The sequence below is a fragment of the Telopea speciosissima genome, chromosome 5 (assembly GCF_018873765.1).
Source record: "Telopea speciosissima isolate NSW1024214 ecotype Mountain lineage chromosome 5, Tspe_v1, whole genome shotgun sequence".
In the NCBI taxonomy this organism is placed as follows: Eukaryota; Viridiplantae; Streptophyta; class Magnoliopsida; order Proteales; family Proteaceae; genus Telopea; species Telopea speciosissima.
Genome location: NC_057920.1, coordinates 13,122,194 through 13,148,026, shown reverse-complemented (window position 1 = coordinate 13,148,026; position 25,833 = coordinate 13,122,194). Strand labels below are relative to the sequence as shown.

At 38.2% G+C, this 25,833-nt stretch overlaps 1 protein-coding gene across 1 annotated transcript; it reads left to right on the top strand.

The window, feature by feature from the left end:
• Window positions 1-13,233: 13,233 nt before the first annotated feature.
• Window positions 13,234-16,875, top strand: LOC122662796 (probable inorganic phosphate transporter 1-9). Its single transcript, XM_043858510.1, has 2 exons — window positions 13,234-13,961; window positions 15,972-16,875. Exons 1-2 carry the CDS (start codon window positions 13,267-13,269, stop codon window positions 16,873-16,875), a joined length of 1,599 nt encoding a protein of 532 aa, XP_043714445.1. The 5' UTR covers window positions 13,234-13,266.
• Window positions 16,876-25,833: the final 8,958 nt, after the last annotated feature.

Genomic DNA, 25,833 nt, shown 5'->3' with positions numbered 1-25,833 from the left:
ATTGAGAGTGAATTGTATCTGCTAGGGGGAGGAAATAGGGATGCAAACAGATTGGATTCGGTTCGGATAGTGCTATATCCGCATCCGTATCTGATTAGCTTTCGGACGGATTCAGATAGTACTAAATGGATACGGATACGGATCGGATATTTTATCCGTTTACATGTAAATATAGTTTTTCGGATAGCTATAGCCTATCTGTATCTGTATTCATTTAGCTTTTGGACGGATTCGGATAATACTAAATGGATACGGACACGAATTCAGAAACAGATTTCGGCTATTCATTTACATCCCTAGGAGGAAGGTCCAGGTTATACAAGGAAGAGATGTAAACGGATGGTCAAAAATCCGAATTCGATCCACATCCAAATCTGTTTAGTGGTATCCATATTCAGCCAGGGAATATCTTGATCCGAGCCGAATCCGATCTGTTTACAGGCCTACTCGTTATGGGACCTAGCCGACGTGTCTACTAGTCATGGTCCTAGCCTAGGAGGGATCCAAATCCTCTCCAGCGAAGGGTGCTAGGGATCTCCTAGTGAGGCTGCCCCATGTGATACATGGAGCTGGAGACATCCAAAGGTGCAGCAAAAATAGGGAAGAGAATACAAAATTCCCACGTCCTATATTAATAAACTCCTAGGAAAATGTTCTTTGCACCGGGGGCGTAAACTGCGCTTAGACACTTGGGGGATGGGTGAATGACTGCTCTACCCCCCTGAATGGCTGAAATGATCATCCTATCCCATGTGTATAGACGCAGCCTGCACCCCCGTGTGTTGTAGTACAGAGAACACCGCCCCTAAAATAAGAAGATTCAGTTTCATTTCTCTCTTATCTTCTCTTCGATTTCATTCGAGAATAAGAAGATTCACTAATGGCGGTACTAGGATTCATGGAGAGAGAGTCCCGTCATTACTAAATCTTACGTGAACCTGTGTAGCATTCCTAGTTCCTACTACATTTGTTCCATAAAATATTGCTTGAGAAAATATGGTATGAAGGCCAATATTGAAATCTAAAAGTTCGAGGAAAAAGGTTCAATCATAGTACCATACAGATTTAAATAGGTAAACCATTTAATAAATTAACTAATTTAATGATAATTATTAAAAGAAAAGTCATTACCAAAGGCACAAGCCATCGCCTTTCAAAATTTCTTGCCAATTCTTCCGGCTATACATGTTGTCATTTTGACCATGAGATATGAGGGATCCCTAGATAGGTCATAGTCGCCATACATTATAATCGGTGAGATATCTCAATTGTATAGTTCACCATGTATTAATTTTTTTATTATTATTTTTTGAAAAATCTTATTTTGCATAAAAAAAATTTGATTATTTAAAATAATAAAATATTATTTAATTGCATGACAATATCAGGTTAGATTCAAAATTAAACCATAATTAATGATGATACTTACATTTTTGACATCATATTCAAGGACCAACAAATAGCAAAATGAGACATTTCTAATTGCACCTCAGCAATTACCTCATATCTCTTAGTTGGTTTATGGATCAATCAACCATGGATTTAGTAATCGATAATGGCTCTTACCAACAAAAAAAAAAAGTAATCGATAATGGTGAAGGCGATATCAATTCTTAACCGAACTTATATCGATGGATTGGTATAGACCAAGATTAAAAAGGTGAAAAAAAATTTTGATTTTTATTGAAAAAATAGGGATAAATCCATCCAAACCGGATCAATATGGTATTGATATAGGTTGAGACCAATACCGAATTTGATATCGATTACTATCAACCTAATCTATTACCATCCTTAGAAAAAATCACTATCAAAAGTTATCATTGTCTTGCACATTTTTCGAATAGTAACATGTCAATTGTCAAATGAAAGAATTTACTTTAATCGGGTTAACTATTTCAAAAATAGGAGTATTTTGGATAATTGAAGTTACAAGCTTGTGTGAACCCCATATCAACCTACCCGAGTTTACGATTCAGACCCTAGGAAAAACCCCAGTTACACAAAGCCTCCCCCCACCCCATGTAACGTTTCATTTGTGAGGACTCGAACCTAAGACCCCATAACCGAAACACATCACCCTAAACTAACCTAGCAAACCCACGGGGTACCAGATAATATTCTCTTGCCCTTCAGTAAATTACTAAACCTTTCAACCCTATCCACTTCCAAATGTAAATCTCACTAAAAAAATACTTTTTAAATCTGTTGAGAAAAGCAAATGGGGTTATCAGACCCGATTCACATTTTTCTATTTTATTTTCTTTTCTTGCATTCCAAACAAGTCATAGAATCCCGATTGCTGATGTGTGTGTGAGAGAGAGAGAGAGAGGTGTACGTCAGTTGCCGAATGCACTATGATTCTTCTTAGCAGTTTCTGATAGTCTTTGAACATCACCATTTTCTTTCTCAAGGCAAAGGCAATTGCATCAAGTAATTAATATATGGCTTATAAACAAGGGAGGGGGTTCCCTACACTATCCAATTGTAGTTTTGAGCGAATAAGGATACCTCTTTTAGAATTGACAAAAGGAGAGGAGGTATTTATAACAATCTTCCTTTTACCTGAACCGTGATACGTGAGGAGTGTGCAATTTCATTAAGTGAAGATTATAAAAAAGTTTTTCTTTACAGATATTAATTTTCAATTAAATCATAAATTCAGCAATCACTGAATTAAGTTTGTTACACCGAGGAATTCCTCACGTTAGATGATATGCACTTTATCCTATAAAAGGAATAAAAAAATCCCCTCCAACTCCCTAAAAGTTTAGTGTGGTGTAGTTCGGGATGGAGATGTTGACACCTACCAGGCATGACATCCATCAGTGTCGACCTAGGGGGAAAAAAAAACTTGAGCGATTCAGTTCGGACCGTTGAATGTCACGCTTGTCAGGTGTCAACCTTTCCACCCTAAACTACACCGCACTACACCATGGGGAAATTGAAGATTTTTGTCAAAACAAGAGAAGCACCCTACTTGGAAATTTCAAATAAAAACGCCCCCTGAGGGGGATCTTTATCACCTCCAGTTTGCTGACCGGCTCAGTTCCCCAGTTTCTCTAACAAAAGGGGCTGAAATGACCTCTCTACCCATGCCCAAACACCCTGCCCGGGTGGAGTCCACCATCCCCCTATTAGAGGAACTGGGGAACTGGGCCGATCAGCAAACTGGAGGTGATAATTCCCCCCCCCCTGAGGGCCCTAATCGCATACTCACATCTTCCTGGACTCAAATCATAAGATTCTTCATTCAAAAAAAACAAAAAACAACTTAAGACTTCTATTTTTTTTTAGATAAAACAATTAAAGGAAATAAGGTTTTCTGAACAACTCCGTGCATAGAGTATTTATGAGCAATCCACCTACTACAGCCGTGTGGATTGACGGTTTGGTAATTTTGACTATTGAATATGTATTTTGAATTGATGACTAATTGAGCTAAAACTTGACAGATGAAGGACTTTAGAATCTCTCTCTTTACAAAATTTCAGTTTCATTGAGTTGCCATATGGTATAAAAAAGTGGACCGTCCGACTGTCCATAAAACATTAAACTTTGTTCGCAAAAAAATGTCTTTAGTCAACTTTCTCTCTATCACATCAACGTGAATGTCTCTATCGTTGAAAATTATCACCTCCAGTTTGCTGGTCGGTTCAGTTCCCCAATTCCTCTAATAGGGGGATGGTGGACCCCACCTGGGCAGGATGTTTGGGCATGGGTAGAGAGGTCATTTCAGCCCCCCTTTGTTAGAGGAACTGAGGAACTGGGCCGGTCAGCAACCTGGAGGGGATAAAGATCCCTCTATCGTTAGACTTTTGGATCGCAAGTCCTCTTTAAACATTTCTACCAAAAAAACAAAAAAAAACAATCCTCTTCAAACATTTTTTTTAAAATATATTAACAAGTGGTGAAGTTGATTGGTATCCAAAACCTTCACAATGGGTGTGAGAAAACTTTCTCCAATAAATAATGGAAACAAATTTTTTATCGGGAGTGTGACCTACGCAAGCACTCACATGTGTTGATCTATCTCCTTCTCAAAACAAGGGGACAAAGATGTCTTTTCATATAAGGACGAAAGAGATAGACTCATGAGAGTGTTGGCGTATACCACATTCCCATATAGGACAGATGGGATTGTCTTTCTAGAAGCTAGCTTTAGGGTTTTTTTGGGCTTTTAAGCATTACAAGCAATAAAAATTGTAAACAAAATGATTCACCATTTTAAGCCTGTCTTAAAAGCTTACCCAAACATGCATTAAATATAGTGGATGTCCTACATTGGCTTATAAGAATGTAGGCCCAATATGGGTTTCTTGCTTCTTTTGGTAAAAAGAAATCCACAATAACCACATTGGAGATAATTATTTCAATACAATTGGATATTTCTAGCATATGTGAAGTTATTTTTAGCCACTTAAATTGATGGATAAAGAGGCAGAATTATTTAGACTTGCCATATGTAAAGTTTAATGATCTATTTTAATTATATAGCTCACCATGAATCTTCTTTATGTATTATGTAGTCCAAGTGCTCCAATGAGAGTTACTCTATCACATAAATTCCCAAACATTGTTCTAAACACATGGTAATGTTTATGATTTTTTGGAAAATATTGTATACAATGCCAGTGTGTACAACTTTCTTACACTCTCTCTCCTCCCTGTGGCCCCTGTATGCAAATCAACCCTCTCATCTCCCATTGCCTTGACATGGGAGATTCCATCCCACATTGACAGCGTGCACTTGAGTATAAAATGAAACAATAGGTGACATATATGGAAGAAAATATTTTAGCAATATGATTCAAATGCCTTATATATAAAACCTTGATTTTTTTATGGCATTTCGATAAATTTTAAGATTTCATCCCTTTTGCATTAGAGCTCGATAAACAATTTGAAATATTTTTTTTTAATTTTCTTGTAAAATCCTTCAATTTATTGCTGAATCAAAGCTTGGTGATTGATTGTGAAGGATTTGAAGAATCTTTTTCCATATCTTTCCAAATTTTGAATTTGAACTTATATCCCCAAATTGCCTCGATTCTCTTCAAATTTCTTGTGTGTCCTTTCCTTTCTAGAATTGCATGATTAGTCATAGTTAATTACTATATTAACATCCAATTATCTAGAACCTGGTGGCTTAATCCACCTCCTTTTCTTGTAAATATGACTTTTCTCAACGGGAGATCCTCATCTACTGATTTCCTTTAATAAAATTTTTGTTTTTTGTCAAAAAAATAAAAAAAAGGTAAATCCAATGTGTATGAATCAAGTGTTAAACAACGATATGAAATGTTAAACAATTGTCAATTTGTATTTATTATCTATGATGACACGTTTTTTTACAATGGATTATGGATTTAAACATTGATTGTAATGTTAAATGGTTTCATACTTTGATAGTTATGGAATGCTTGCTAATTTTTAAGTTCTTCATTCTTAATTCATATTTTAATTATTTTATATTAAACATTATGTCATCTAAGCCTAAATTATGTGTATAATAGATTATATTAGAAAAAAAAATACAATAGACTACGCTATACATTAAAAACATAGAGTCTGAATGCAAACTACTACTTTGGGTTTTGTTTTTTTTTTAAATCTAAGGATTCAAACATGCGTAATCATGTTTACTAAATTTTGTCCATTTCGTTGAAATAGTTCGATTTTGACGGAATAGAATGATAATTTTCAACGAAATTTCGAACCTCAACATATAATGGTTAAACAAACTCCCGTTCCAAGGTTCTCTGTTGAGAGTTTGATGTTCACACTTCTTGCATTCTTCACATCCTCCATCCCCATATGGATTTTTTTTTTATTTCCATTTTTCTATTCTTCCCCTCATTTTATTTGGACTCAGACCTGTTGAAAAATAATTTTCTTGTAATATTCAACTAAGTTTCCACCACAATGACAAAAAATTAAAAACTACTGAAGAAAGAAATATAAGCATATAAATGAAAAGGCAAAGGCATTAAGGCCATCTTTGGTATAGTTTTTATTTTTAATTTTTATCTTTAAAAACGTTTTTGGTTGCGTTTGGTATCGTTTATAGAGCCTGTTTCTATTTAAAAAAGATTGAAAAAAACCAAAAACCAAAAACAGGTGGAAAGCCATTTTTGGTTTTTAGTTGAAAACTGTTTACCGCCATTTGTGCAAACACTTTAATGAGCATGTGCTCATAAACCCCAAAATTGAAGGACAAAATAGTAAATTACTTTTGTTTTTAAAAAAGGCAAGCCTCTGACCCATTCTCTTCCTTCTTCTTCATCGATCAAGAGAGAGAGAGAATGGGGAGACCACACTGAAACAAGACCCTGAAACCACAAAGAATGGGCCACGAAGGTGGAGCTACGGCAACTAATGCCGCCAGCGCCAGAGCCAGCATCACCACCACCACCGCCGCAACCAGTAGCGCCATCGTTGAAGCACCACCACCATCGCCGCAACCAGCAGTGTTGGACGAAGGTGGAGCTACTCTCGCCGAATCGAATCTCGTTCACTACAGACGAGTCAGGGGAAGCCGAAGCCAACTCATGTCTGGATTCATTGGAAAGATCAAGTTCAGACAATGTGTCCTTGTAATCTGCTTCATTCTTCTCCTGTTCCGACGTTGGAGTTTGAGGAGCCATTAGTTCCGCTGAGCTCTCAACAAAACCATCCGTCAATGAATCCACTTCAGGAAGTTGATTTGCAGGCGAGTTCTCCGTTACACCTGCAATTTAACTCTCGAGTGTTCATATTCAAAGTTAAAAAAAGCACGAGGAAAGCTATAGATTAAAAACGAAGAAACCAGAAACACTACAAAATATTGACTTTTTAGCCACGGTTTTTTACGTGGCAATAGATCTTAAAACCGCAGGTAAAGATCAATGACCGCGGTTTTACGGTAGATCCGCGATGAAATCTACCGTGGTATTTGAAAAACCATCTTTGGCTACGATTAAAAATCCGCGCGTGTATTAGACTTTGTGCCACAATTTAAAATAACCATGGCTATATGCCAAAATACCTTTTTAGAGTAATTCTTTTTTTTTTTTTTTAGCAAAACCTTTTTAGAGTAATTCACTATTTTTTAGTTAGAAAAATACTTTTTCATTTAATCACGGTTATGAAAAATTGCACCTAAATGTCAATGTTTTAATAAAAAAAAAAACTGGAATAACCCACCCCTACCGGCTCTGATGGGGGAGGTTAGTCCCGACACAGTCATCACACTACTCCCCTACCTCCAACCCCACCATGATCTTGCTGTACCCCCGCCCCCTCACACTGTTTGAACTCCATCGTTATCCAAATTCGTAGCCAAAGTGCCTCTTTAATGGTCATTCAAATCGATCAAAGGGATGCAGATGCCCCTGCTACTAACCCCACCCCTGTACAACACTACTACCCTATTGCATCCTCAAACCACTGGTACCCCACCCCTGTCCCTTCACATCACTGCCCTCTTCATCCTCAAACCACCGGTACCCAACCCCTACCCCTTCACACCACCCCCCTGCTGCATCCTTAAACCACCGTTACCCCACCTTGCCCCTTCACTCCACCTCCCTACTGCATCCTAAAACCACCGGTACCCTGCCCCTGCACACCATTCTCCTACCCATATAAATAGAAGAAAAATAGTTAGAGAGAGTGAGAAAAAGAAAAGGGGAATCCCCTACCTGGTCAATGCTGGCGACCTCTTTGCCACAAATTCTTCTTCATCTTCTTCTTCTTCTTCTTCTTCTTTCCTTGCCCTGCAAATGAACGATATAAAGTTAGAGAGGGAGAGAGAGAGAAAGGGAAACAGAGAAAAAAAAAAATGGGAAGAACTTACCTGATAAAAGTGGGCCACCTGCAACAGAAGAATTTCTTCTTATTCAGACGAATTTCAAAAAGGGAGTGGGGAATAAAAGCGGGAATGTGAAAATTCAGGCGACTTTTGTTTTTCTTCAAAATTTTGATATACGGCCACGGTTTATGAAACCGTCGCCGTATATATTTATACGTGTTGATTTGCAATTGGTTCATTGAGATCACATATAGTTATGGTTATACATAACTGCGGTCATAAAATGATATATAGTTGCGGTTATAGATAACCGCGACGATATAATGATATATAGCTGCAGTTACTCATAACCGCAACTATATATATATGTATTATTATTTTTATAAATCCAAAAGCATTCATAAAAAATTTTATTCATTTATAAAAACCAATATTTGCGGAAAGACTTCAAATATATATATATAAATAAAATTTTTTTTAAGAAATCCCAGAACAACCAGAAAAGTATATTAAAAAATAAAAATAATTATTCAATAGAGTAGGCATAAAAATTATATATTTTTCATCAAATGGTGCACAAAATATATTATTTTATTACAATAAATATGTGAAAAATATAAAATCCAAAAAATCAAATACACTATTAAATTTAAAACTAGAAACACAATATAAATTTATTTTAATACAAAGTTAAAAAATATGAATAATTGAAATAGACTAGAATCACCCCAATAATATATATATATAAGTTTATTTTTCACGCAATGTATTTTAAAAAATAGTAAATAATCAGAATCGACTAGAACCTTGAACCCCTAAATACTTCCAAAAACTAGTATCTCTCAACTAATGACTCAGGACCATATGAAAAATAAATGAAAATTTTTTACTTTCAAAATAGCTAATTTTGAAAGGGGAATCAGGTGGCATTGAAATCATGACACCCAGAGTTCAAGGGAAAAGTTTCTAAGGCCCTCATTGGTCGACAAGGATGGGACTAGAAAATGATGAGGGGACCATGGAAAATTGAAAATATTAAGTCTAAAACTACCTAGTTTTGAAAGGGAGATTCAATGACATTGAAATCAGATTAATTGGAAATCTTAGGGGTAAACTATAAAATTTTGATAGGGGGATATATATATATATATATGTTGCGGGTGAAAACCTTCGATGCTCGGTTCGCCCACGGATGAGCCTGCAAAAACCAAGCGATGAGCACAAGAGAGCCGGTGTGGCTCCGGCCGAGGACTCTCCGATGCTCAAGTCAGGTCTCCAATGCAACAACGTAACAGCGTGGTGAAAGCAAGCTCAGGAATGGTGCTCCATACCTGGGTATTTATAGAGTGAGGATGAGATGAGGCGGTTGGGAGAGTCCTAGTATGGTAGGAGTCCTTCTTTTGGAAGGCCCTCTCGCATAGAGCGGAGTGGAGAGCTATTTTCAGGGTCGGGCTCTTATTAAGGTAAGAGTCCATGTAAAGTGTGATTTCGTATTGCGCTGGGATCGTGGCTCGATCCTTATCCCGTGATTCTCAGGATGTGCTGATGTGGCCCCGCGATCCCCGGTGGGGCGCTATGGTAGCTTCTGTGGAGGAGGGCTCGGCCTCGGAGGTCGGCTTAGGAGGTCGGCCTGGTAGGTCGGCCTTGGCAGTCACCTCGGCCTGGGAGGTCGGCCCGAGAGGTTGTTCTCGGCAGTCAGCTCGGCCTAGGTTGTCCCGTGTATGCTCGGTCAAGAGTTTATGGCTGACTTGTGTGGGCTCGGCTCGGAGCTCGGCCTTAGCCCCGGTTGACTTGTGTGAGCTCGGCTCTGTCAGGTGACCTATCGGAGACCGGGTTGGCCCGATTTCCTGCTCAGCTCAGTTCGGTTCTTGGACTGACCTCAGGTCTGCCACGTGGCAGCCTCTGATTGGTGGGGTGTTTTATGCCTCATCAATATATATATATATATAATCCAAGACCAGTCATGAAGTTTTATATAAAAAATATATAAATAATTATTTGCATTATAAAAAATCATAAAATTAGATAATGTGTTGTCAAAATATTATATAAAATTATTTTCACATAATGATGATGCAAACCAGAAATTGTAAGGGGAGATCAAAATTTTAAAATATTAGGTCTAAACTATCAAATTTTGATAGTGGGGATCTGATAACCTTGAAATCAGATAAATCAGAGTTAGAGGGAAAAAGACACTGTTTTGAGGTCATTGGGAGACAATGATGCGAGTCAAAAAATTGTGGGAGGAGCATGAAAAATTGATAATTGTTAGTAATATGTGTGTATATAGATATACCTATATATTTATTTATTTATTTATATTTATATTTATATATATGCAATAGTTTTCATCCATTGTCTACATGGATATATATATTATATGGCTAAATGACCATGCATATATATGACCACGGTTTTTGGAAACCGTAGCTAACTATAAGATATTTAGCCACGGTTTTTGAAAACCGTTGCTAAATATAGGATATTCAGCCATGGTTTCGGAAAACCGCGGATAAAATAGGATATTCAACTTAGGTTTTCCTAAACCGTGGCTATATGTACATCAATAGCCACGGTTAATTAAAACCGTGGTAAATTTTTACCCATTTGGCCCGCATTTTAAATAAACCGCGGCCATAAACATTTTTTTACCACGATTCTCGACAACCGTGGTTAAAGATCTCCACCCAAGTGCAGCAAATGAGCGCTTTACCCTAGCCACGTGCTCCAAACATCTAATGTTAAATGTGGGATTGGGGATCGATAGAAGAAGCTGATCGATAGATTTGAATTTCCGTGAAGAAAAAACGTGGCCATTGTTGAATTGAAGTGGTCGACATTTGAGTTCGATCATGTTAAAATTTAACAATAAGAGAAGGAAAAATACCTGTTCGTAGTTTCTTACCAGTTACTGATGTAGGGTTCGAACGAAAAAGTATGAATCAATGGAAGCGAGATTGAGACTAATGGAAGAAACAAGCCCACTGATTTGGAATACAGCGTGGGATTGAAATTTTCGTTTTCTAGGAAGGAAGATGGGTGAAGAGGGAATATCTTCACACACTATTTCTTCAAAAAACTATTCTACACATGACCATACCAAACTATTTTTCATTCTATATTCTATTATGTCTAATGTTTACCAAATGATTTTTAGTTTTTGATAAAAAATGGTTTTCATTAATGATTTTTGTTAAATAGACAAAAATCAAAAATAAAAACTATACCAAAGATAGGCTAAACTCCACTTTCTAATTGTTATCTCCTCTTTTTATCAAGAGAATATATAAAAAGTCAAACCAGAAGGAAGAGTGTTTCATACGACCATAGAGTGCAATTTTATACCAATAGGAGGAATCCAACTCCTCTCAGGTTCCCTGTCCGGTCAGCTTCGTAGGTTCCTCTCATAGGGAGGGCGGAAATGACGACCTCACCCCCTGCCCGAGTGGGGCGAGGTCGTCATTTCCGCCCTCCCTATGAGAGGAACCTACGAAGCTGACCGAGCAGGGAACTTGAGAGGAGAAAATTTTTAATAGGAGAAAAAGGTGACTAATCGTCTAATAGGGGTGTGTATTTATTGAAGAGAGAGAATGTGGGATCCATGGATGTCATGTGAGATGGCATGTGCAAGAATTTGCACATTGGCATCGTATACTTCTTTTTCCCAAAAAAATAATCATAGTTTTGTCCAACTACATAAATTTCTTGAGATAAAAATTCGAAAAATCTAAGTGACATCCATCCTCCTCCTGGTTCTTTTCCCCTCCAATCTGACAAACGAATCTCCAACATATTTGAATGAAAGATGAAATAGAATCAATGTATACAGAAAATAGAAAATAGCTGATGTTACACAAACCTATCGTTGTTCAGCATTGATAATTATTTGGGAGAGGGATCGCTACTACACCATAGTGTTGTTTCCAACTATTGACAAAAGAGAAAAATCGAATCATCCAATAGAAGAATTTAATGAGGAAAGAAAATATGGGATCCACAAGTGGAATATAGAGGGCAGATTTCAAAGAGGATAGGCAATATGGGGTCCACAAGTGGAATGTAGGGGGTGTGGACAGGAATGGCATTGATGCTAATCTTTTCCCCTACTTTTTTTTTTTAACAAAAATAAAATTGAAATTAAAAATGAATTGCCAACTTGGCATCTTGGCCTGTTGGCCACTCCTTGGGATGACTCTTTGTGTTCTTCAATTATTTAAATCCTACCTCTGTCAAGGAAACGTTGACCGTTGACTAATCCACAACCCAGCTAAGTCAGTCTTTATTAATTTCGTCGTCTACTCTTTCCATCTTCTTGAAACGTATCAAAACTTGACAAGTGGTATACGTCTTTACCGTATTCTTCTCCTTCTAGCCAAATTCGAAGTAGTTAGGTAGGCTTGCAAATTCGTACCAAAAAATAAAAGAAAATGTAGGCTTGCAAATAGATCCGATTCGGTTTGGATATGGATCGGATGTGATCGGTCCAGATATTTTTTGGCCAAACACGAATTCGGATGCAGATCGAATTCAAAACTTTGACCATCCATTTACATCTACACCTTGTGTAATCCGGGCCTTCCTCCCCCTAGTGGATACAATTCACTCTCTAATCCATCTCTCTTTGATCATGAATCTCTTTTTCTCATAATCTATCTGTTGAATCTTCAAAAACCCTCAAGATCATTATTTATTTAATTTTTTATTATTAAGTATTTGAATTTTTTCAAACAAATTTTTATTGGAATATTAGAATTTTTTTCTTGAATATCTCTAAATGAATATAAATGTCCCTAAACGGATACAGATGCAAATCAAATTCGAATTTTCAATTATCCATTTACATCCCTACAGTTAGGTGAGTTCAAGTCTCAACCTCAAGGTTTTAAAACTCGGAATCAGCCAGAGAAGATTCTGATTCGAATCGGATAAGGAATCGAGAATCTAAGCAATTTTATGCCGAAGATCGAATCGTTCCGATTCAAAATGAATTACAAGGGAAAGTACTAGGAATCGGCCAATTTAGGTCCGATTTGGCCCGATTCCAATTCAACAAGCGAGTTGAAGCCATTGGCCACAGAAGATTTCGATTTGAATCAGATAAGGAATTGGGAATCTAAGCTATTTTATGCCAAAAATCGGATCGGTCGGATTCAAAATGAATTACAAAGGAAAGTACTAAGAATCGGTCAATTCAGGTCCGATTTGGCCCGATTCCAATTCAACAAGCAACAATTAGGATCGTTGTCTGCTGATTCTAATCCGAATCGGCCGATTCACCAATCCGATTCCCGATTTTTATGGAATAAGAAAATACGAGAAGAAACCCACCCCCCCTCCCTCTCCCTTGACTTAAAAGTCTTCTTACACTCTTCTCTGTTCGTATATATTTACAGTAGCGAAAGGTCTTCCCCTGGCTCTGGAGGAAGAAGAACAAGAAGAAGAATAGAGACCAAATCCAAAGGTAAGGAGAAATGGGGTTGAAGGTGTTATCAGCCCTCGACACGGCGAGAACACAATACTACCATTTCAAGGCAATCCTCATCGGCGGGATGGGTTTGTTCACCGACGCTTACGACCTCTTCTGCATTTCTCCGGTCATGCGACTCATCGGTCGTCTCTACTACACCGAAGAACCCATGAACGGAGTCACTCCTCCTTCTATCGTCTCCATAACCTTAGCCATCGCCCTTCTCGGCACCGTCATCGGTCAACTCGTGTTCGGCCGGTTGGGTGACCGGGTGGGCCGGAGACGGGTCTACGGTTTAGCACTTATGCTGATGGTGTCGAGCTCCGTAGGTTGTGGTTTCTCAATTTGCCGCACCAGGAAGTGTGTCCTCACTAGCCTCTGCTTTTTCCGATTCTGGCTCGGCGTCGGAATCGGCGGAGATTACCCTCTCTCCGCCACCATTATGTCGGAATTCGCTAATAAGGACACACGTGGTTCGTTCATCGCCGCCGTCTTTTCGATGCAAGGGTTTGGAATTCTCTTCAGTTCCGCCGTCACTATGATCGTCTGTGCCATCTTCAACCGTGTCTCCGGTTCGCCCGTAAAGGAAAGCCGGACCCCCGACGAGGCGGATCTGGCCTGGCGTTTGATTCTCATGCTCGGAGCTGTACCCGCGGCGATGACATTCTATTGGCGGGTGATGATGCCCGAAACTGCCAGGTATGTGTGATTTGTAGTGAATATCTCTTCTTAGCTGTTTGATTCGATGATTTGACTGATCTTTCGTAGTCCCTGGGTCCACATTGGATCATCCATTCCGTTCATCTGGAATATGGACAATTAGCTTTACTTTGATGCGTGGTTACGAATCTACGCTAACATGTGCTTCCGTCAAGTTTGATTTGAAATCTCCGCCAACGACTCCCTACTGTCATAAAAAAATTATATATATATATTTTGACCAATTGACCTTAATCGGCAGCTTTTGAGGTCATGATTGCCCTCGAAGGTAAGGGTTTATTCGTAATTTCGTAATTTTAAAATCCGTACGATCATTATTGTGCTAAATTTATTTCAAAGTCTAACTTGAGAAAATAATTGGAACCCTAACGATGTTGGGGTTGAATGCATATTTTTTTCTTACCATGTGCTTAGCATGAAAATTCATATTCAACATTTCTACCTAAAAAGATTAATTAAGCAAATAATCATCTTTATCATTTGACTTTAGATCCATATCGGTATTGTATTGGGAAAGGGCTTAGTCGATTCTGCTACATATCGGCCGATACATCTGATCCAATACCGATAATTAGAAGCATGTTTTGGGGCCTAATCCGAGGTTAAAATGCAAAAGGAAAGAATTAGAGTTTAAAACAGATTCATTTGGTCATGTGTGCATGGTGATTTTTATTAGATAGGGATCTATCATTGTAAGGGTTGATAGTGTTTTCTTCTCTCCATGGAGCGATTTTCTTATTAATACCCCGTGTTATTTTTTTTAAAAAAAATTGACTAATATGTCATGAGCCCATTTTTAAGGGACCATTTATATGACACTTGTATAGTCGTATAGATTGTCATTTCTTATTTAAAAAAATTATTTAAGTGAAAGATTAAAAAAAAAAATCAAAAATAATTTGAAAGTGATTTATCATTATGTCATGGCAAAAGGTTCCGTGAACATAAGAAAGGGGTCAAAAAGACAAATTCACTCTATATGACGCATCATAGTCCGCATTTCCCTCATGCGACTGTGCATGAAAACCTCCCCCTTATGTTATTATCAAAAGATATTGGTTTATATATTTTTTTTTCAAATATATATGTGAAATGACAACATTTAATCTAGGGTGAAAAAAAAAAATGAGGTTACACATTAATTGGCACCTCATGGAGTGTCAATAAGAAAACCCTTTAAAAAGGGTATTATCAATGTAACCACAGTTGGTTGCATTGAACCTGACACTATACTAAATTTATCTTCTTTTGTATGCTACAAATGGTAGTTTTTATTTATTTATCTTTTGTCCTGTAAAAGGATAAAAATGATAAAATAAAAAAACAACGATGCCAATTTCTTAATTATCTTTTGTCTTATATGATAAGTAACATTTTAATATAACAACAATTGTTACATTGATATTAAATTTATTTTTCTTTGTATAACAGAGAGGAAGTGAGGTTATTTTTTTTGGTACAAGGTATTCTTTGTTTTTTTTTTTATTTTTTGATGATAAAGAAAAGAAAACACTAATTAAACAGCATTTGAACATGCGCTCCAGCAAGTATTCCAAGCTATGTTTTACAAGGTATTCTTTGTTTTGAAAAGATAAAAATGATAATAAAAACAAGGGGAGTAGTTTTCTGTTTGGCAGTGTAACCTACACCAGCATTACCATATGTCTATCTCTCTCCTTCTCAAAACAAGGAGCAAAAGTGTCTTTTCAAATAGGGAGGAGAGAGAAAGACTCTTGGGAGTGCTGGCATAGGCCACACTCCCGGACAGAGAACTTTCTCCCTAAAACCAAAAAGGGAAGGTACCATGTGCCTATCTCTCTCCCCTGAGAAAAGACTACCCTACCCCTCCCATTGGGCAAAGCCATCCGCTCATGCGTGTCCAATCCTCTCCTAAAAAATAATTACATTAACTTTCGTAATTATCTTTTGTCTTATATGGATGGTTTCCTAGCTAATTGCTTCTAATGGTTGTTGTTACTTGCTTTGCAGATATACTGCCTTGGTGGAACAAAATATTCGTCAAGCTGTGAAAGACATGGAAAGAGTGTTGGACGTATCCATAAATGAGATCAAAGAAGATGTAGATCAGTTCCTACCAGATCCACCATCTTATGGTCTTTTCTCTAAAAGATTCCTTCAACTTCATGGTAGAGATCTATTTGGTTGTGCCATTTCATGGTTCCTCATAGATGTTGTTTTCTACAGTAATAACCTTTTCCAGTCTCAGATTTACAGTCGTTATCTCCCTAAAAATACCACACTCAATGCTTATCAAGAAGCAATCAATGTTGCCAAAATTCAAGCAATTATCGCAATTTGCTCGACGATTCCCGGCTATTGGTTCACCGTCGCCTTCATCGATCGAATCGGTAGGGTTAAGATACAGATGATTGGTTTCTTCTTTGTGGGTCTCTGCTTAGTTGCTATTGGTATCCCTTACTATAGGTACTGGAGTCACACCAATGCTGGGTTCTTGATACTTTATGGTTTAACATTCTTTTTCTCAAATTTTGGGCCAAATACAACTACTTTCATCATTCCTGCTGAGCTATTTCCTGCAAGATTTAGATCAACATGTCATGGAATATCAGGTGCAGCAGGTAAGGTTGGAGCTATTATTGGGTCAGTTGGGTTTTTATGGGCTTCACAGAATAAGGATAAGAGTAAAGTAGAACCTGGCTATCATAAAGGGATTGGAATGATGACATCTTTGGTACTTCTTGGTGTGATATGTTTGGTTGGTATGGTGTTTACCTTCTTCTTCACTCGTGAAACTATGGGAAGATCATTAGAGGAGAATGAAAAGGAAGAAGGGAATGATGATTCCAACACTTTGTTTAGATCTTTAACCATTAATTCCACTCAGAGGTCTCCTGCAATTGCTGCTTTATAGGTGTAAGTCTTAAAAACAGGGGAAAAGAGAAAAAACAAAACCCATCTCATATCTCATCTCTTAAGGTTCTTCTATGAGACATGGAAGTAGATTCCCGATTCCCTTTCTTTCTCTCAATCTTAAGGTGTAATCCATTTGTATAAAAGGTGAGCAAATAGTTATGAAATAATGCATTGTACTTTCCTTTTTGCCTGAGTTTTGGGATGTAATGGGGATGGAGGTGGGCTCAACAAAGTAACAGTTTAACCAGTAGTACTATGGGTGTCAAAAAACCCAACCAGCCCGAGCCCGCCCAAACCCGCCTGAGCCCAGACAGGACTGGGCCGGGCCGGGCCTGGGTTGAGGCTTCAACCCTGGCAGGGCCAACCCAACCCTGTATTATGTGTGTTTTGGTCAGGGCCGGGCCTGGGTTGAGGCTTTAAGGTTGCTCTACTGTGACTAAGCGGTTACAAGTTAGAGTCTTAAAACATCCTTTTTGTGAAAACTGCCCTTCTTTTTTATAGCCTGAGCTGTGATTGGGCTTTGTTATACCACAACTCAATGAGCCAAGATATTCAGGGTCAATTAGGATCGGATCGGGCTGGACTTGGGAAAACCCTGCCAAGGTCAGGTTGGGTTGAGGGCATGCTTGGCCCTGGTAGAGCCGGACGAGACTTGGGTTTAGGTTAAGATTCCTAGGATTGGGCTAGGGTTTAGGGTAAGCCCGGCCTATTGACATCCCTATCAACCACAATTGGGAGAACCTCATAGGACACAAATCACAAAACATCCCAATTAACAGACACAGTTGGTTAGCAGAAGAGCAAATTTGAAAGTGGAATTATAAATTTTAGAACTTAGATGATACTAGTAAATCTTAACTATAGTGGTAAATAATAAAAATCCAACATAGAATGCCATACTTATAGGGTAGTTGGGGTTTTCAAGGAATTAGGATAATGAGATTCCGATCCTGGTTCTTATATATACCCTGATTGATCAACAATCAGGTGAATCAAAGATAAATTGACATCTGTTGAAAGTTGGGTTTTTGTGCTGCCTCCAAATGGCACTTACAAGCAATTTGAATCTTTTTTGTTTTCCTTTCACTTATTGCAATAGAATAGGGGTTATTAGGGTTACTAGAAATTCTTTGTAAACACAGAGAGACCTGCGGAAGAGATCTATTAACCCTTTCTCCATTACTAGTGAAACTGCTCTCATCTCTCAATGGACGTAGGCACTTTGTTAAACCACGTATATCATTGCATTGTATTTGTATGATTATTTATTCTTTTTGTTTCATTGTGCTTACTGCATCTTGTATTTGTTTTCATTTCTACATGATCCCAAGTCCCAACCATGAAGTTAGGACAAGTATCAATTAAAGCTCATTTTGTATCCAAGAGATTTTCCTGTTGAGTTCATTGGCCTTCTCACTGATGATGCTAGGGCCTGAATACATGAGGATAGGGGTGCAAGTTTGGCCCTGTTGACCCAAATCTGCCCTGGTCCACTCTGAGCCTGAGCAGGGCTTAGGCTGAGATATCTGGTCCTGAGTCAGGGTTGGGTCAGGCCAAAATTGACACTTCGGGCTGAGCCCGGCCTGGCACAGTCCAATCCTATTTTAAGTTATGCTACAAAATATATATTGATATGCTACATATATTATAAACTTTAAATGTCACACATATATTGTTATATAATATATTATATATGAAGATAATAAGTGATAATATATTTTATTATAGTGTTATTTTATGTAAAATTGATAATTTTCTCCCGACCCAACCGAACTCAGTCCAGCCCATGCAACTCTCTCTTCCCCCACTCTATGATTAGTGCCAATCTGGGTTAGCCCAGCCTGACCCTGAGGGCAGTCAGGGTTGGATTTTCAAAGCCCTGAGTCAGGGTCGGGTAAGGTCTGGGCCCAACTAAGGGGACTCAAGGTTGGGTTGGAGTTTTAAAATACCCAGCCCAACCCGACCTTGTTGCAGCTCTATATGAGGATGTAATCCACTTTGGGAGTTTTTTTTTTTTTTTGGGTACATTACACATCATCCCATAGTTTTCAAATCGAAACTCAGATCACCCCCTGGTTTTTTTTAAAACTCAAATCACCCCTAGTTTAGACCCTAAAATGACAAATTAGTCCCTAACGTTTGTTTTATGTTGTTAAGTGATGATGTCAACTAGTTAAATAAATTTAAATTCCTAAACTACCCCTTACAAGTGTTGATTTACAAAATTACCCTTGTAACTAAAAACTCCAAATTCATCATCTTCGTCATACCTGCAACTCAATCTCAAGCAAAAGTTCACCGGAGAGAAGAGGGAGAGGGCTTTTGCAGGAATGGAGAACTTTCCGATATCGCTGCCGCCACCGCCTACAAGAATCTCTGCCGGTGAGCTCTTGAGAACGTTTTGAAACGGGCTCCATTGCATCCCCGGATCACTTTTTTTTTTTTTTTTTTTTTTTCTGGTAAATGGAATTACTTTGTCTGCAACATTCAATGAAGAAGGGAGGCTTAGGATCTGCCCTTCTTGTTGTAGAAGAAACGAATGAGAATGAAATAGGACATTTTTTATTACTAAAATAGTTACCCTGTTTTCTTCCTTGTTTTAGAAACGTTCTCTGGATTTTTCTTTTTTTTTTCCTAATTGTCTAAAAGAACTGCTAAACTCGTTTTTGTATAGATTTCCTTTCTGAGTATTTTGTGACATTGATCAACAACCATTTCTTGTGGGCATTTCGCATTTTCAAAAAAGCTACTTGATACTCTAAAGGTGTAAAAGGTAGAGGAAGGAAGATCAATCTCAGAGATCTGGGAATTAGGGTTTCAGAATCACTGATCGAGTTTATAGCTGATCTAGGCCACGAATGTCAATCTGATAAGCATAAGAGGAGATTCAGCACCGAAATACTTCCATCCAGTGATCAATTTCACGGCTTCAGTTGGATGAGAAGCAGAAGAGTAATCTACGGAATGAAATCCCTGCTTGAATTGCAGGTCATGTGAGGAAGATGATGGATTTTGAGTTTTTTCGATCTAAGGGTATTTTAGGTTGAAGATGAAGGAAGAATAATATTGTAAATTTAATTCTAATGTGTTACTACAAGGGTAAAATAATCCTTTCACACTAATAACTAACAGTATACTGACACTGACACTGTTACTGTAGAGGGACTGAGGGAGTGATTTGAGGTTTTTAAAAAATCAGGAGTGATCTGAGTTTCGATGGAAAACCAAGGGGTGATATGTAATTTATCCATTATAAAAAGGGTAAAGTACATGTGCCCCTATAAATCCCTATAATGCACCCAATATTCGTCGTACCTCTCTAAGTTTCTGATAAGTCTACATACCACCCCTCAATATTTCACATATCAGTCCTGTTTTACCCCCTAATGCCAGATAAGTCCTAACTGTTAAGTACCACTGTTAAGTGCTAAAAACTTGACTATTTTACCATTTGTTCTATTTTTTTAAATTTGAAAAAACCTAATTGCCCTCACTTAGGTATTGTCCTAACGTAATTGGAAAAGACCATTTTACCCTCAACTATTTGTTCTTAAAAACCCAACCCAACCTAATATTATCGTCCAGCTCCTTGCTTGGTCCACGACTTCCTTCTCCGGCAACGACAACTTCTGCAGGTAACTTCTTCTCAGCTTCTCCTTCTTCTACAACCTCATCTAAAGGTTTGATTGATATTTTAGGCTAAATTTGTAAAGGAATTGAAAAAAAAAACACTAAAAATGTTTCTGCATAAGAAGAAGGAGAGGAAGAAGTATAAATCCTTCTTGACCTGGCTGACAAATCCCCGTAGCCGAAAGCTTCATTTTAAAAAATAAATAAATCTCTAGATTCAACAAAACTGACTTGAAGACATCGATAGCTTAAGCAAGCTCCCAAGCCTGCTCCACTACAATTCTACCCACTCCCGAAATCAGAAGATTCTCTTCGCAACTATTTTACCCCTCAGAACCCTTAATCCATGATAATAGACTCCAATTCTTCGCTAAAACATTCGCATTTCACAAACCAGACAGATCTCTATCAATCCCGTGAACAAGCTAAACCAGAACTTATCCACTAGCAGACTCCTGTGAGTGCATCCAAAGCTAGATAATGTCCAAAACTTCCTCGACTAAATACAAAGCATCAAATTTAAATTACCATTTCCAACTCTCTTAATCGCTTAAAGCACCGCAGTTGGAGATCCCAAACAGAAACGATCAACTTTACAATCACCGAAACCCCCTCTATTTAGTTTTTTTTTTCTTTCAATTCCTTTACAAATTTAGCCTAAAATGTCAATCAAACCTTTAGATTAGATTGTAGAAGAAGTAGAAGAAGGAGAAGCTGAGAAGAAGTTGCAGAAGTTGTCGTCGTCGGAGAAGGAAGTCGTGGACGGAGCAGGGAGTTGGACGGTAATATTAGGTTAGGTTAGATTTTTAACAACAAATAGTTGGGGATAAAATGGTCTTTTCCAATTAGGTTAGGACAATACCTAAGTGAAGATAATTAGATCTTTTCAAATTTATAAAAATAAAACAAAAGATAAAATGGTTAAATTTTTAACATTTAACGATGGTACTTAACAGTTTGGACTTATCGGGATAAAACAGGAATGGCACGTGGAATATTGAGAGATAGTACGTAACTTATCAAAAACTTAGGGGTACAAGGAATATTGGGTGCATTATAGGTACCTGGGGTACATGTACTTTACCCTTATAAAATACATTGCTTCCCAAAAACTTAGGGGTACAAGGAATATTGGGTGCATTATAGGTACCTGGGGTACATGTACGTTACCCTTATAAAATACATTGCTTCCGATTCCCCCGCAAAATATTTTTAAGTCTTCTGCCGAAAGATTGAAAAGGAATATCAAGTTATTATCAACCGTTCTTTTTAGATTGAAGACGTTTGAATTCAGAAAGGGGTCATGGAAGAGACTTTTCCACTCTTTTCTCCCATACTCTCTCGTACGGTCGTACCCCCAAATTTATTAATAAGGTCTTGCACGGGCAACGGGCAACGGGCATCGGGCAGAGGGCAGCGGGCAACGGGCACCACTTGAGATATTTTTGTTTGTATTTTGAGTTGGAGAGAGTCGCAGCCTTCAGACTCCAAAGTTACAGGACCTAATGGCCTCTCTTGCCACTGTTTTTTTTTTTTAAGTTTTCGTTCTTTTTCGATCAAATTTTTTTTTTTATTTTTATGAAAGTGTAATCACACAAATCACACAATAATCCCTGCCTTTTTCGATCAAGTTAATTCATTGGCTTCGATCTCAGATTCTCAATGATTGATGTTAGTGGGCCCCACAGATACATGGCAAAGCAAACTTTTTTGATGAAAGTGTATTCACACATCAATCCCAAAAAATTAATCAACTTTTAAGATCGTGAAATGATAGAAATATATGACAATGCAAACTTGCTTTGGAAATTAATATTTTTTGTTTTTTTTTTTTAATTGATTCGCGTCCTCACACGTTACCAACCCTAAGATGGTTATGCAAACCGATTTATACTAGTTTTCTTTCCTCAAAGCAAGGTATTGAGATTTTTTTGGTATTTGTCACAATGGGTTTGAGGTGAAACTCATCATTTATTATAGTAGAAGTTTTTCTCTGGATGAGGTTTCATAGTTTTTCTCCCACTTTGGACGAATTTTTTATGTTAAAATGGATTTGTGCATTTGTGATTGAATTGATTTGTTTGTTTTATTTCTTTATTTTTAATTTCAAGTAACTCGTAACCGACTTTGATTTGCTACTCAAAACTGTAATTATGTCTATATGCCGCAGGGTAACCATTTTCTTTTTGGGTCATCAAAGATGACCAGAACAAGCTCCTCTAATTTTAACCATCTTGTAACTTCTTCTAAGCTAGCAATATAAAGTTTCTTTCCTGGTTTCTCATAAAAAAAAAATTTCCACTTACTTGAACCATGCTGCTACCATACTATTACAACATTAGTATTATTTTATTTTTATTTTTCTTGTTATCGAGAACCAAAATTTTATTAGAAAAAATCCGAGATGAAAATCACAAGGAGAAATAAAGCTACAAATTATCCAAAAAACAAGTCATGGATTTAAGGTTCGGGTGGGGCGGGGGAGATAAAGGTTGTGTTTGGTATGCATTCTTGGAATTCATTTAGGGTCAATTTCGCATTCTCAGACGATAAAAACAACCATTTTTATGATCTGAGAATGCAAAATCAACCCAGAATACATTCTAAGAATGCATACCAAACCAGCCTTGTACATTCTCATGATTATTGTAATACTTATTCCTATTAGAAAAGGAAATGGGTTAAATCTGATGGATATTCTCATTGAATAAAGAAGGAATATATATACAAAAAATGAAGTAAACAACTCCATGATTGGAGCAGCTATCCTAGGAAAGAATTCAAAAATAAAACTAATACTGAAGATACAATAAAACTAATATGGAAGATACAGATATGCACAAGGATTTGAAATTTGAATGAGGATTTGCCAACTCATTCAATCAAGACAGCTAATACTACCCCTCAAGGTGGAGCATGAAGATTTCGAATGCCCAACTTGGACTGAAGATGGTGAAATTGAGTTCGTCCAAGTGACTTTGTAAAAATATCTGCAATTTGATTAGTCGAAGCAATTTTGGTTGGACGAATCAGGCCTTGATGAAGTTTTTCACGCACAACATGGCAATCGATTTCTATATGCCTAGTGCGCTCATGAAAAACTGGATTAGCAGCTGTGTGAAGTGCTGCCAAATTGTCACAGTAAAGAGCAATGGGGGCACGCAGTGGTACACCTAAATCCTGTAAAAGGTAGGATAGCCAAGTAACCTCACAAGTAGCTACTGCCATAGCACAGTACTCGGCCTCGGCAGAGGATCTAGAAACAGTGGATTTTTTTTTGTCTTCCAAGAAACCGGGCTAGAGCCAAGGAGGTTGCAATAGCCGGTTGTCGAACGACGAGTCATTGGACAGATTGCCCAATCTTAGTCACAATAAGCCGTTAATTGGAGTGTAGACTTGGCATGGAGAAAAATTCCTTGGGCAGTTGTGCCCTTTAAGTATCAGAGTAGACGATGGGTAGCATCAAGGTGGGGCTGCCGTGGTTGATGCATAAACTGACTTAAAATGTTGACAGTGTACACAATGTCAGGGCGAGTAACGGTGAGGTAGATCAAGCGACCAACCAAGCGCCGGTACGGCGATGGATCTGAAAGTATCGACCCTGTAGAGTCTGAAAGCTTCAGATTTTGTTCCATTGGAAAGTCTGCTGGACGGGTGCCTGTAAGACCACTATCACTTAGGATGTCAAGGGTATATTTGCGTTGACAAAGATAAAGACCTTGTTTAGAATGGGCTAGCTCAATGCCCAAAAATTACTTTAGAGGTCCAATGTCTTTGGTGTGAAAAGTAGTGCAGATACGAGTCTTAATATCCTGTAGCAGGGCCATGTCAGAGCCGGTGATGATAATATCATCCACATATATGAGAATAAAGATGGAAGCCGAGCCCTGCCGAAGAACAAAAAGAGAGTGATCCGCTTGTGATTGAGAAAAGCCAAAACTTTGTAAAGCAGTGGATAACTTGGAGAACCAATTCCTTGATGCTTGCTTCAGCCCATACAATGACCGGTTTAGTTTGCAAACCATGTTGTCCCCTTTGCGACGATATCCAGGGGGGGAAGCATGTAAAAGGTTTCGTGAAGATCTCCGTGTAGGAATGCATTGTTTACATCCAATTGGTGGAGAGGCCAGTCATGAGCTATGGCAACAGTAAGGAGGACCCGTACAGTAACAAGTTTAGCAACGGGGGCAAATGTGTCATGGTAATTAATCCCCTCTATTTGTGTGTAACCCTTAGCCACGAGCCGGGCTTTGTATCGTTCCACAGATCCATCGGCTCAGTGTTTGATTTTAAACACCCATTTGGAGCCTATTGCTTTCTTTCCTGTGGGTAATTGAACCAATGACCAAGTATTATTTTTGTTTAGTGTAGTAATTTCATTCTGCATAGCCTCCCGCCATTCTGGATGCTTTATAGCCTGTTGGAAACTTGTAGGTTCAGCAGTAACGGTTAGAGCGGTGAGCAAAGACATGTGTTTAGTGGAAAAACGGTGGTAACCCAATAAAATAATAAGTGGGTGAGCAGTACCTTTTCCAACAGTAGAAGACGCATTTGCTTGGGCTAGAGACAGGTGATAGTCTTTAAGGTAGCAGGGCAGTTTTGAAATACGAGTGGGGCGTGCCAAGGGTGCGGGTAGGTCTTGAGGAACAAGAGCTTGGGATGAAGAAGAGGAGTCAGGTATCGGTGATGGGTCATTGGATGGTGCTTGCGCAATGGGCTGTAATGGTTCATTGGGTGGTAATGGAGTTGGAGTGATCTCATGCAAAGGTGATGGAGGATCAATGATGGGTGGTGGGGACTGTGTTGGTGGTGGGTCTGAAGTATGTGGGGTATTGGGGTTATCATGGTCGGATGGTCAAATAGGAAAAACATATGTTGTAGAAGGGGTGTATGTTGGAGCATGTTTGTATAAAAAAATGGACTCGTGAAATGTGATGTCACGAGAAACATAAGTGCTTTGTTTAGAAAGATCATATATTTTGTATCCCTTTTGGCCATGGGGGTAACCAATGAATATACCCGGGAGAGCTCGTTGATCGAACTTGTGTTTGATTATGGTATCAAGGCCAAAGCAAAGGCAACCAAAAATTTTGAGATGAGAAATTTTTGGTTTTTTTTGAAACAGGATCTCATGTGGAGTTTTGCCTTGGAGAACGGGGGTGGGGAATCGATTTATTAGATAAACGGCAGTGAGGACACAGTCACCCCAAAATTGTAAGGGTAGGTTGGCTTGGAATCGAAGAGCCCTTGTGTAAGTACCGTGGTCCTCGGGACGAGGGTTCCTCAGCCTTATGGCGACAAAGATTGGCTTCGATGAATAACAGCG

Excerpts from the sequence above, each read along its gene's own strand:
- LOC122662796 (XM_043858510.1), top strand. The coding sequence starts at position 13,267 with ATGGGGTTGAAGGTGTTATCAGCCCTCGACACGGCGAGAACACAATAC. Across the intron at positions 13,962-15,971 it reads ATGATGCCCGAAACTGCCAG|ATATACTGCCTTGGTGGAAC; the intron begins GTATGTGTGATT and ends CTTGCTTTGCAG.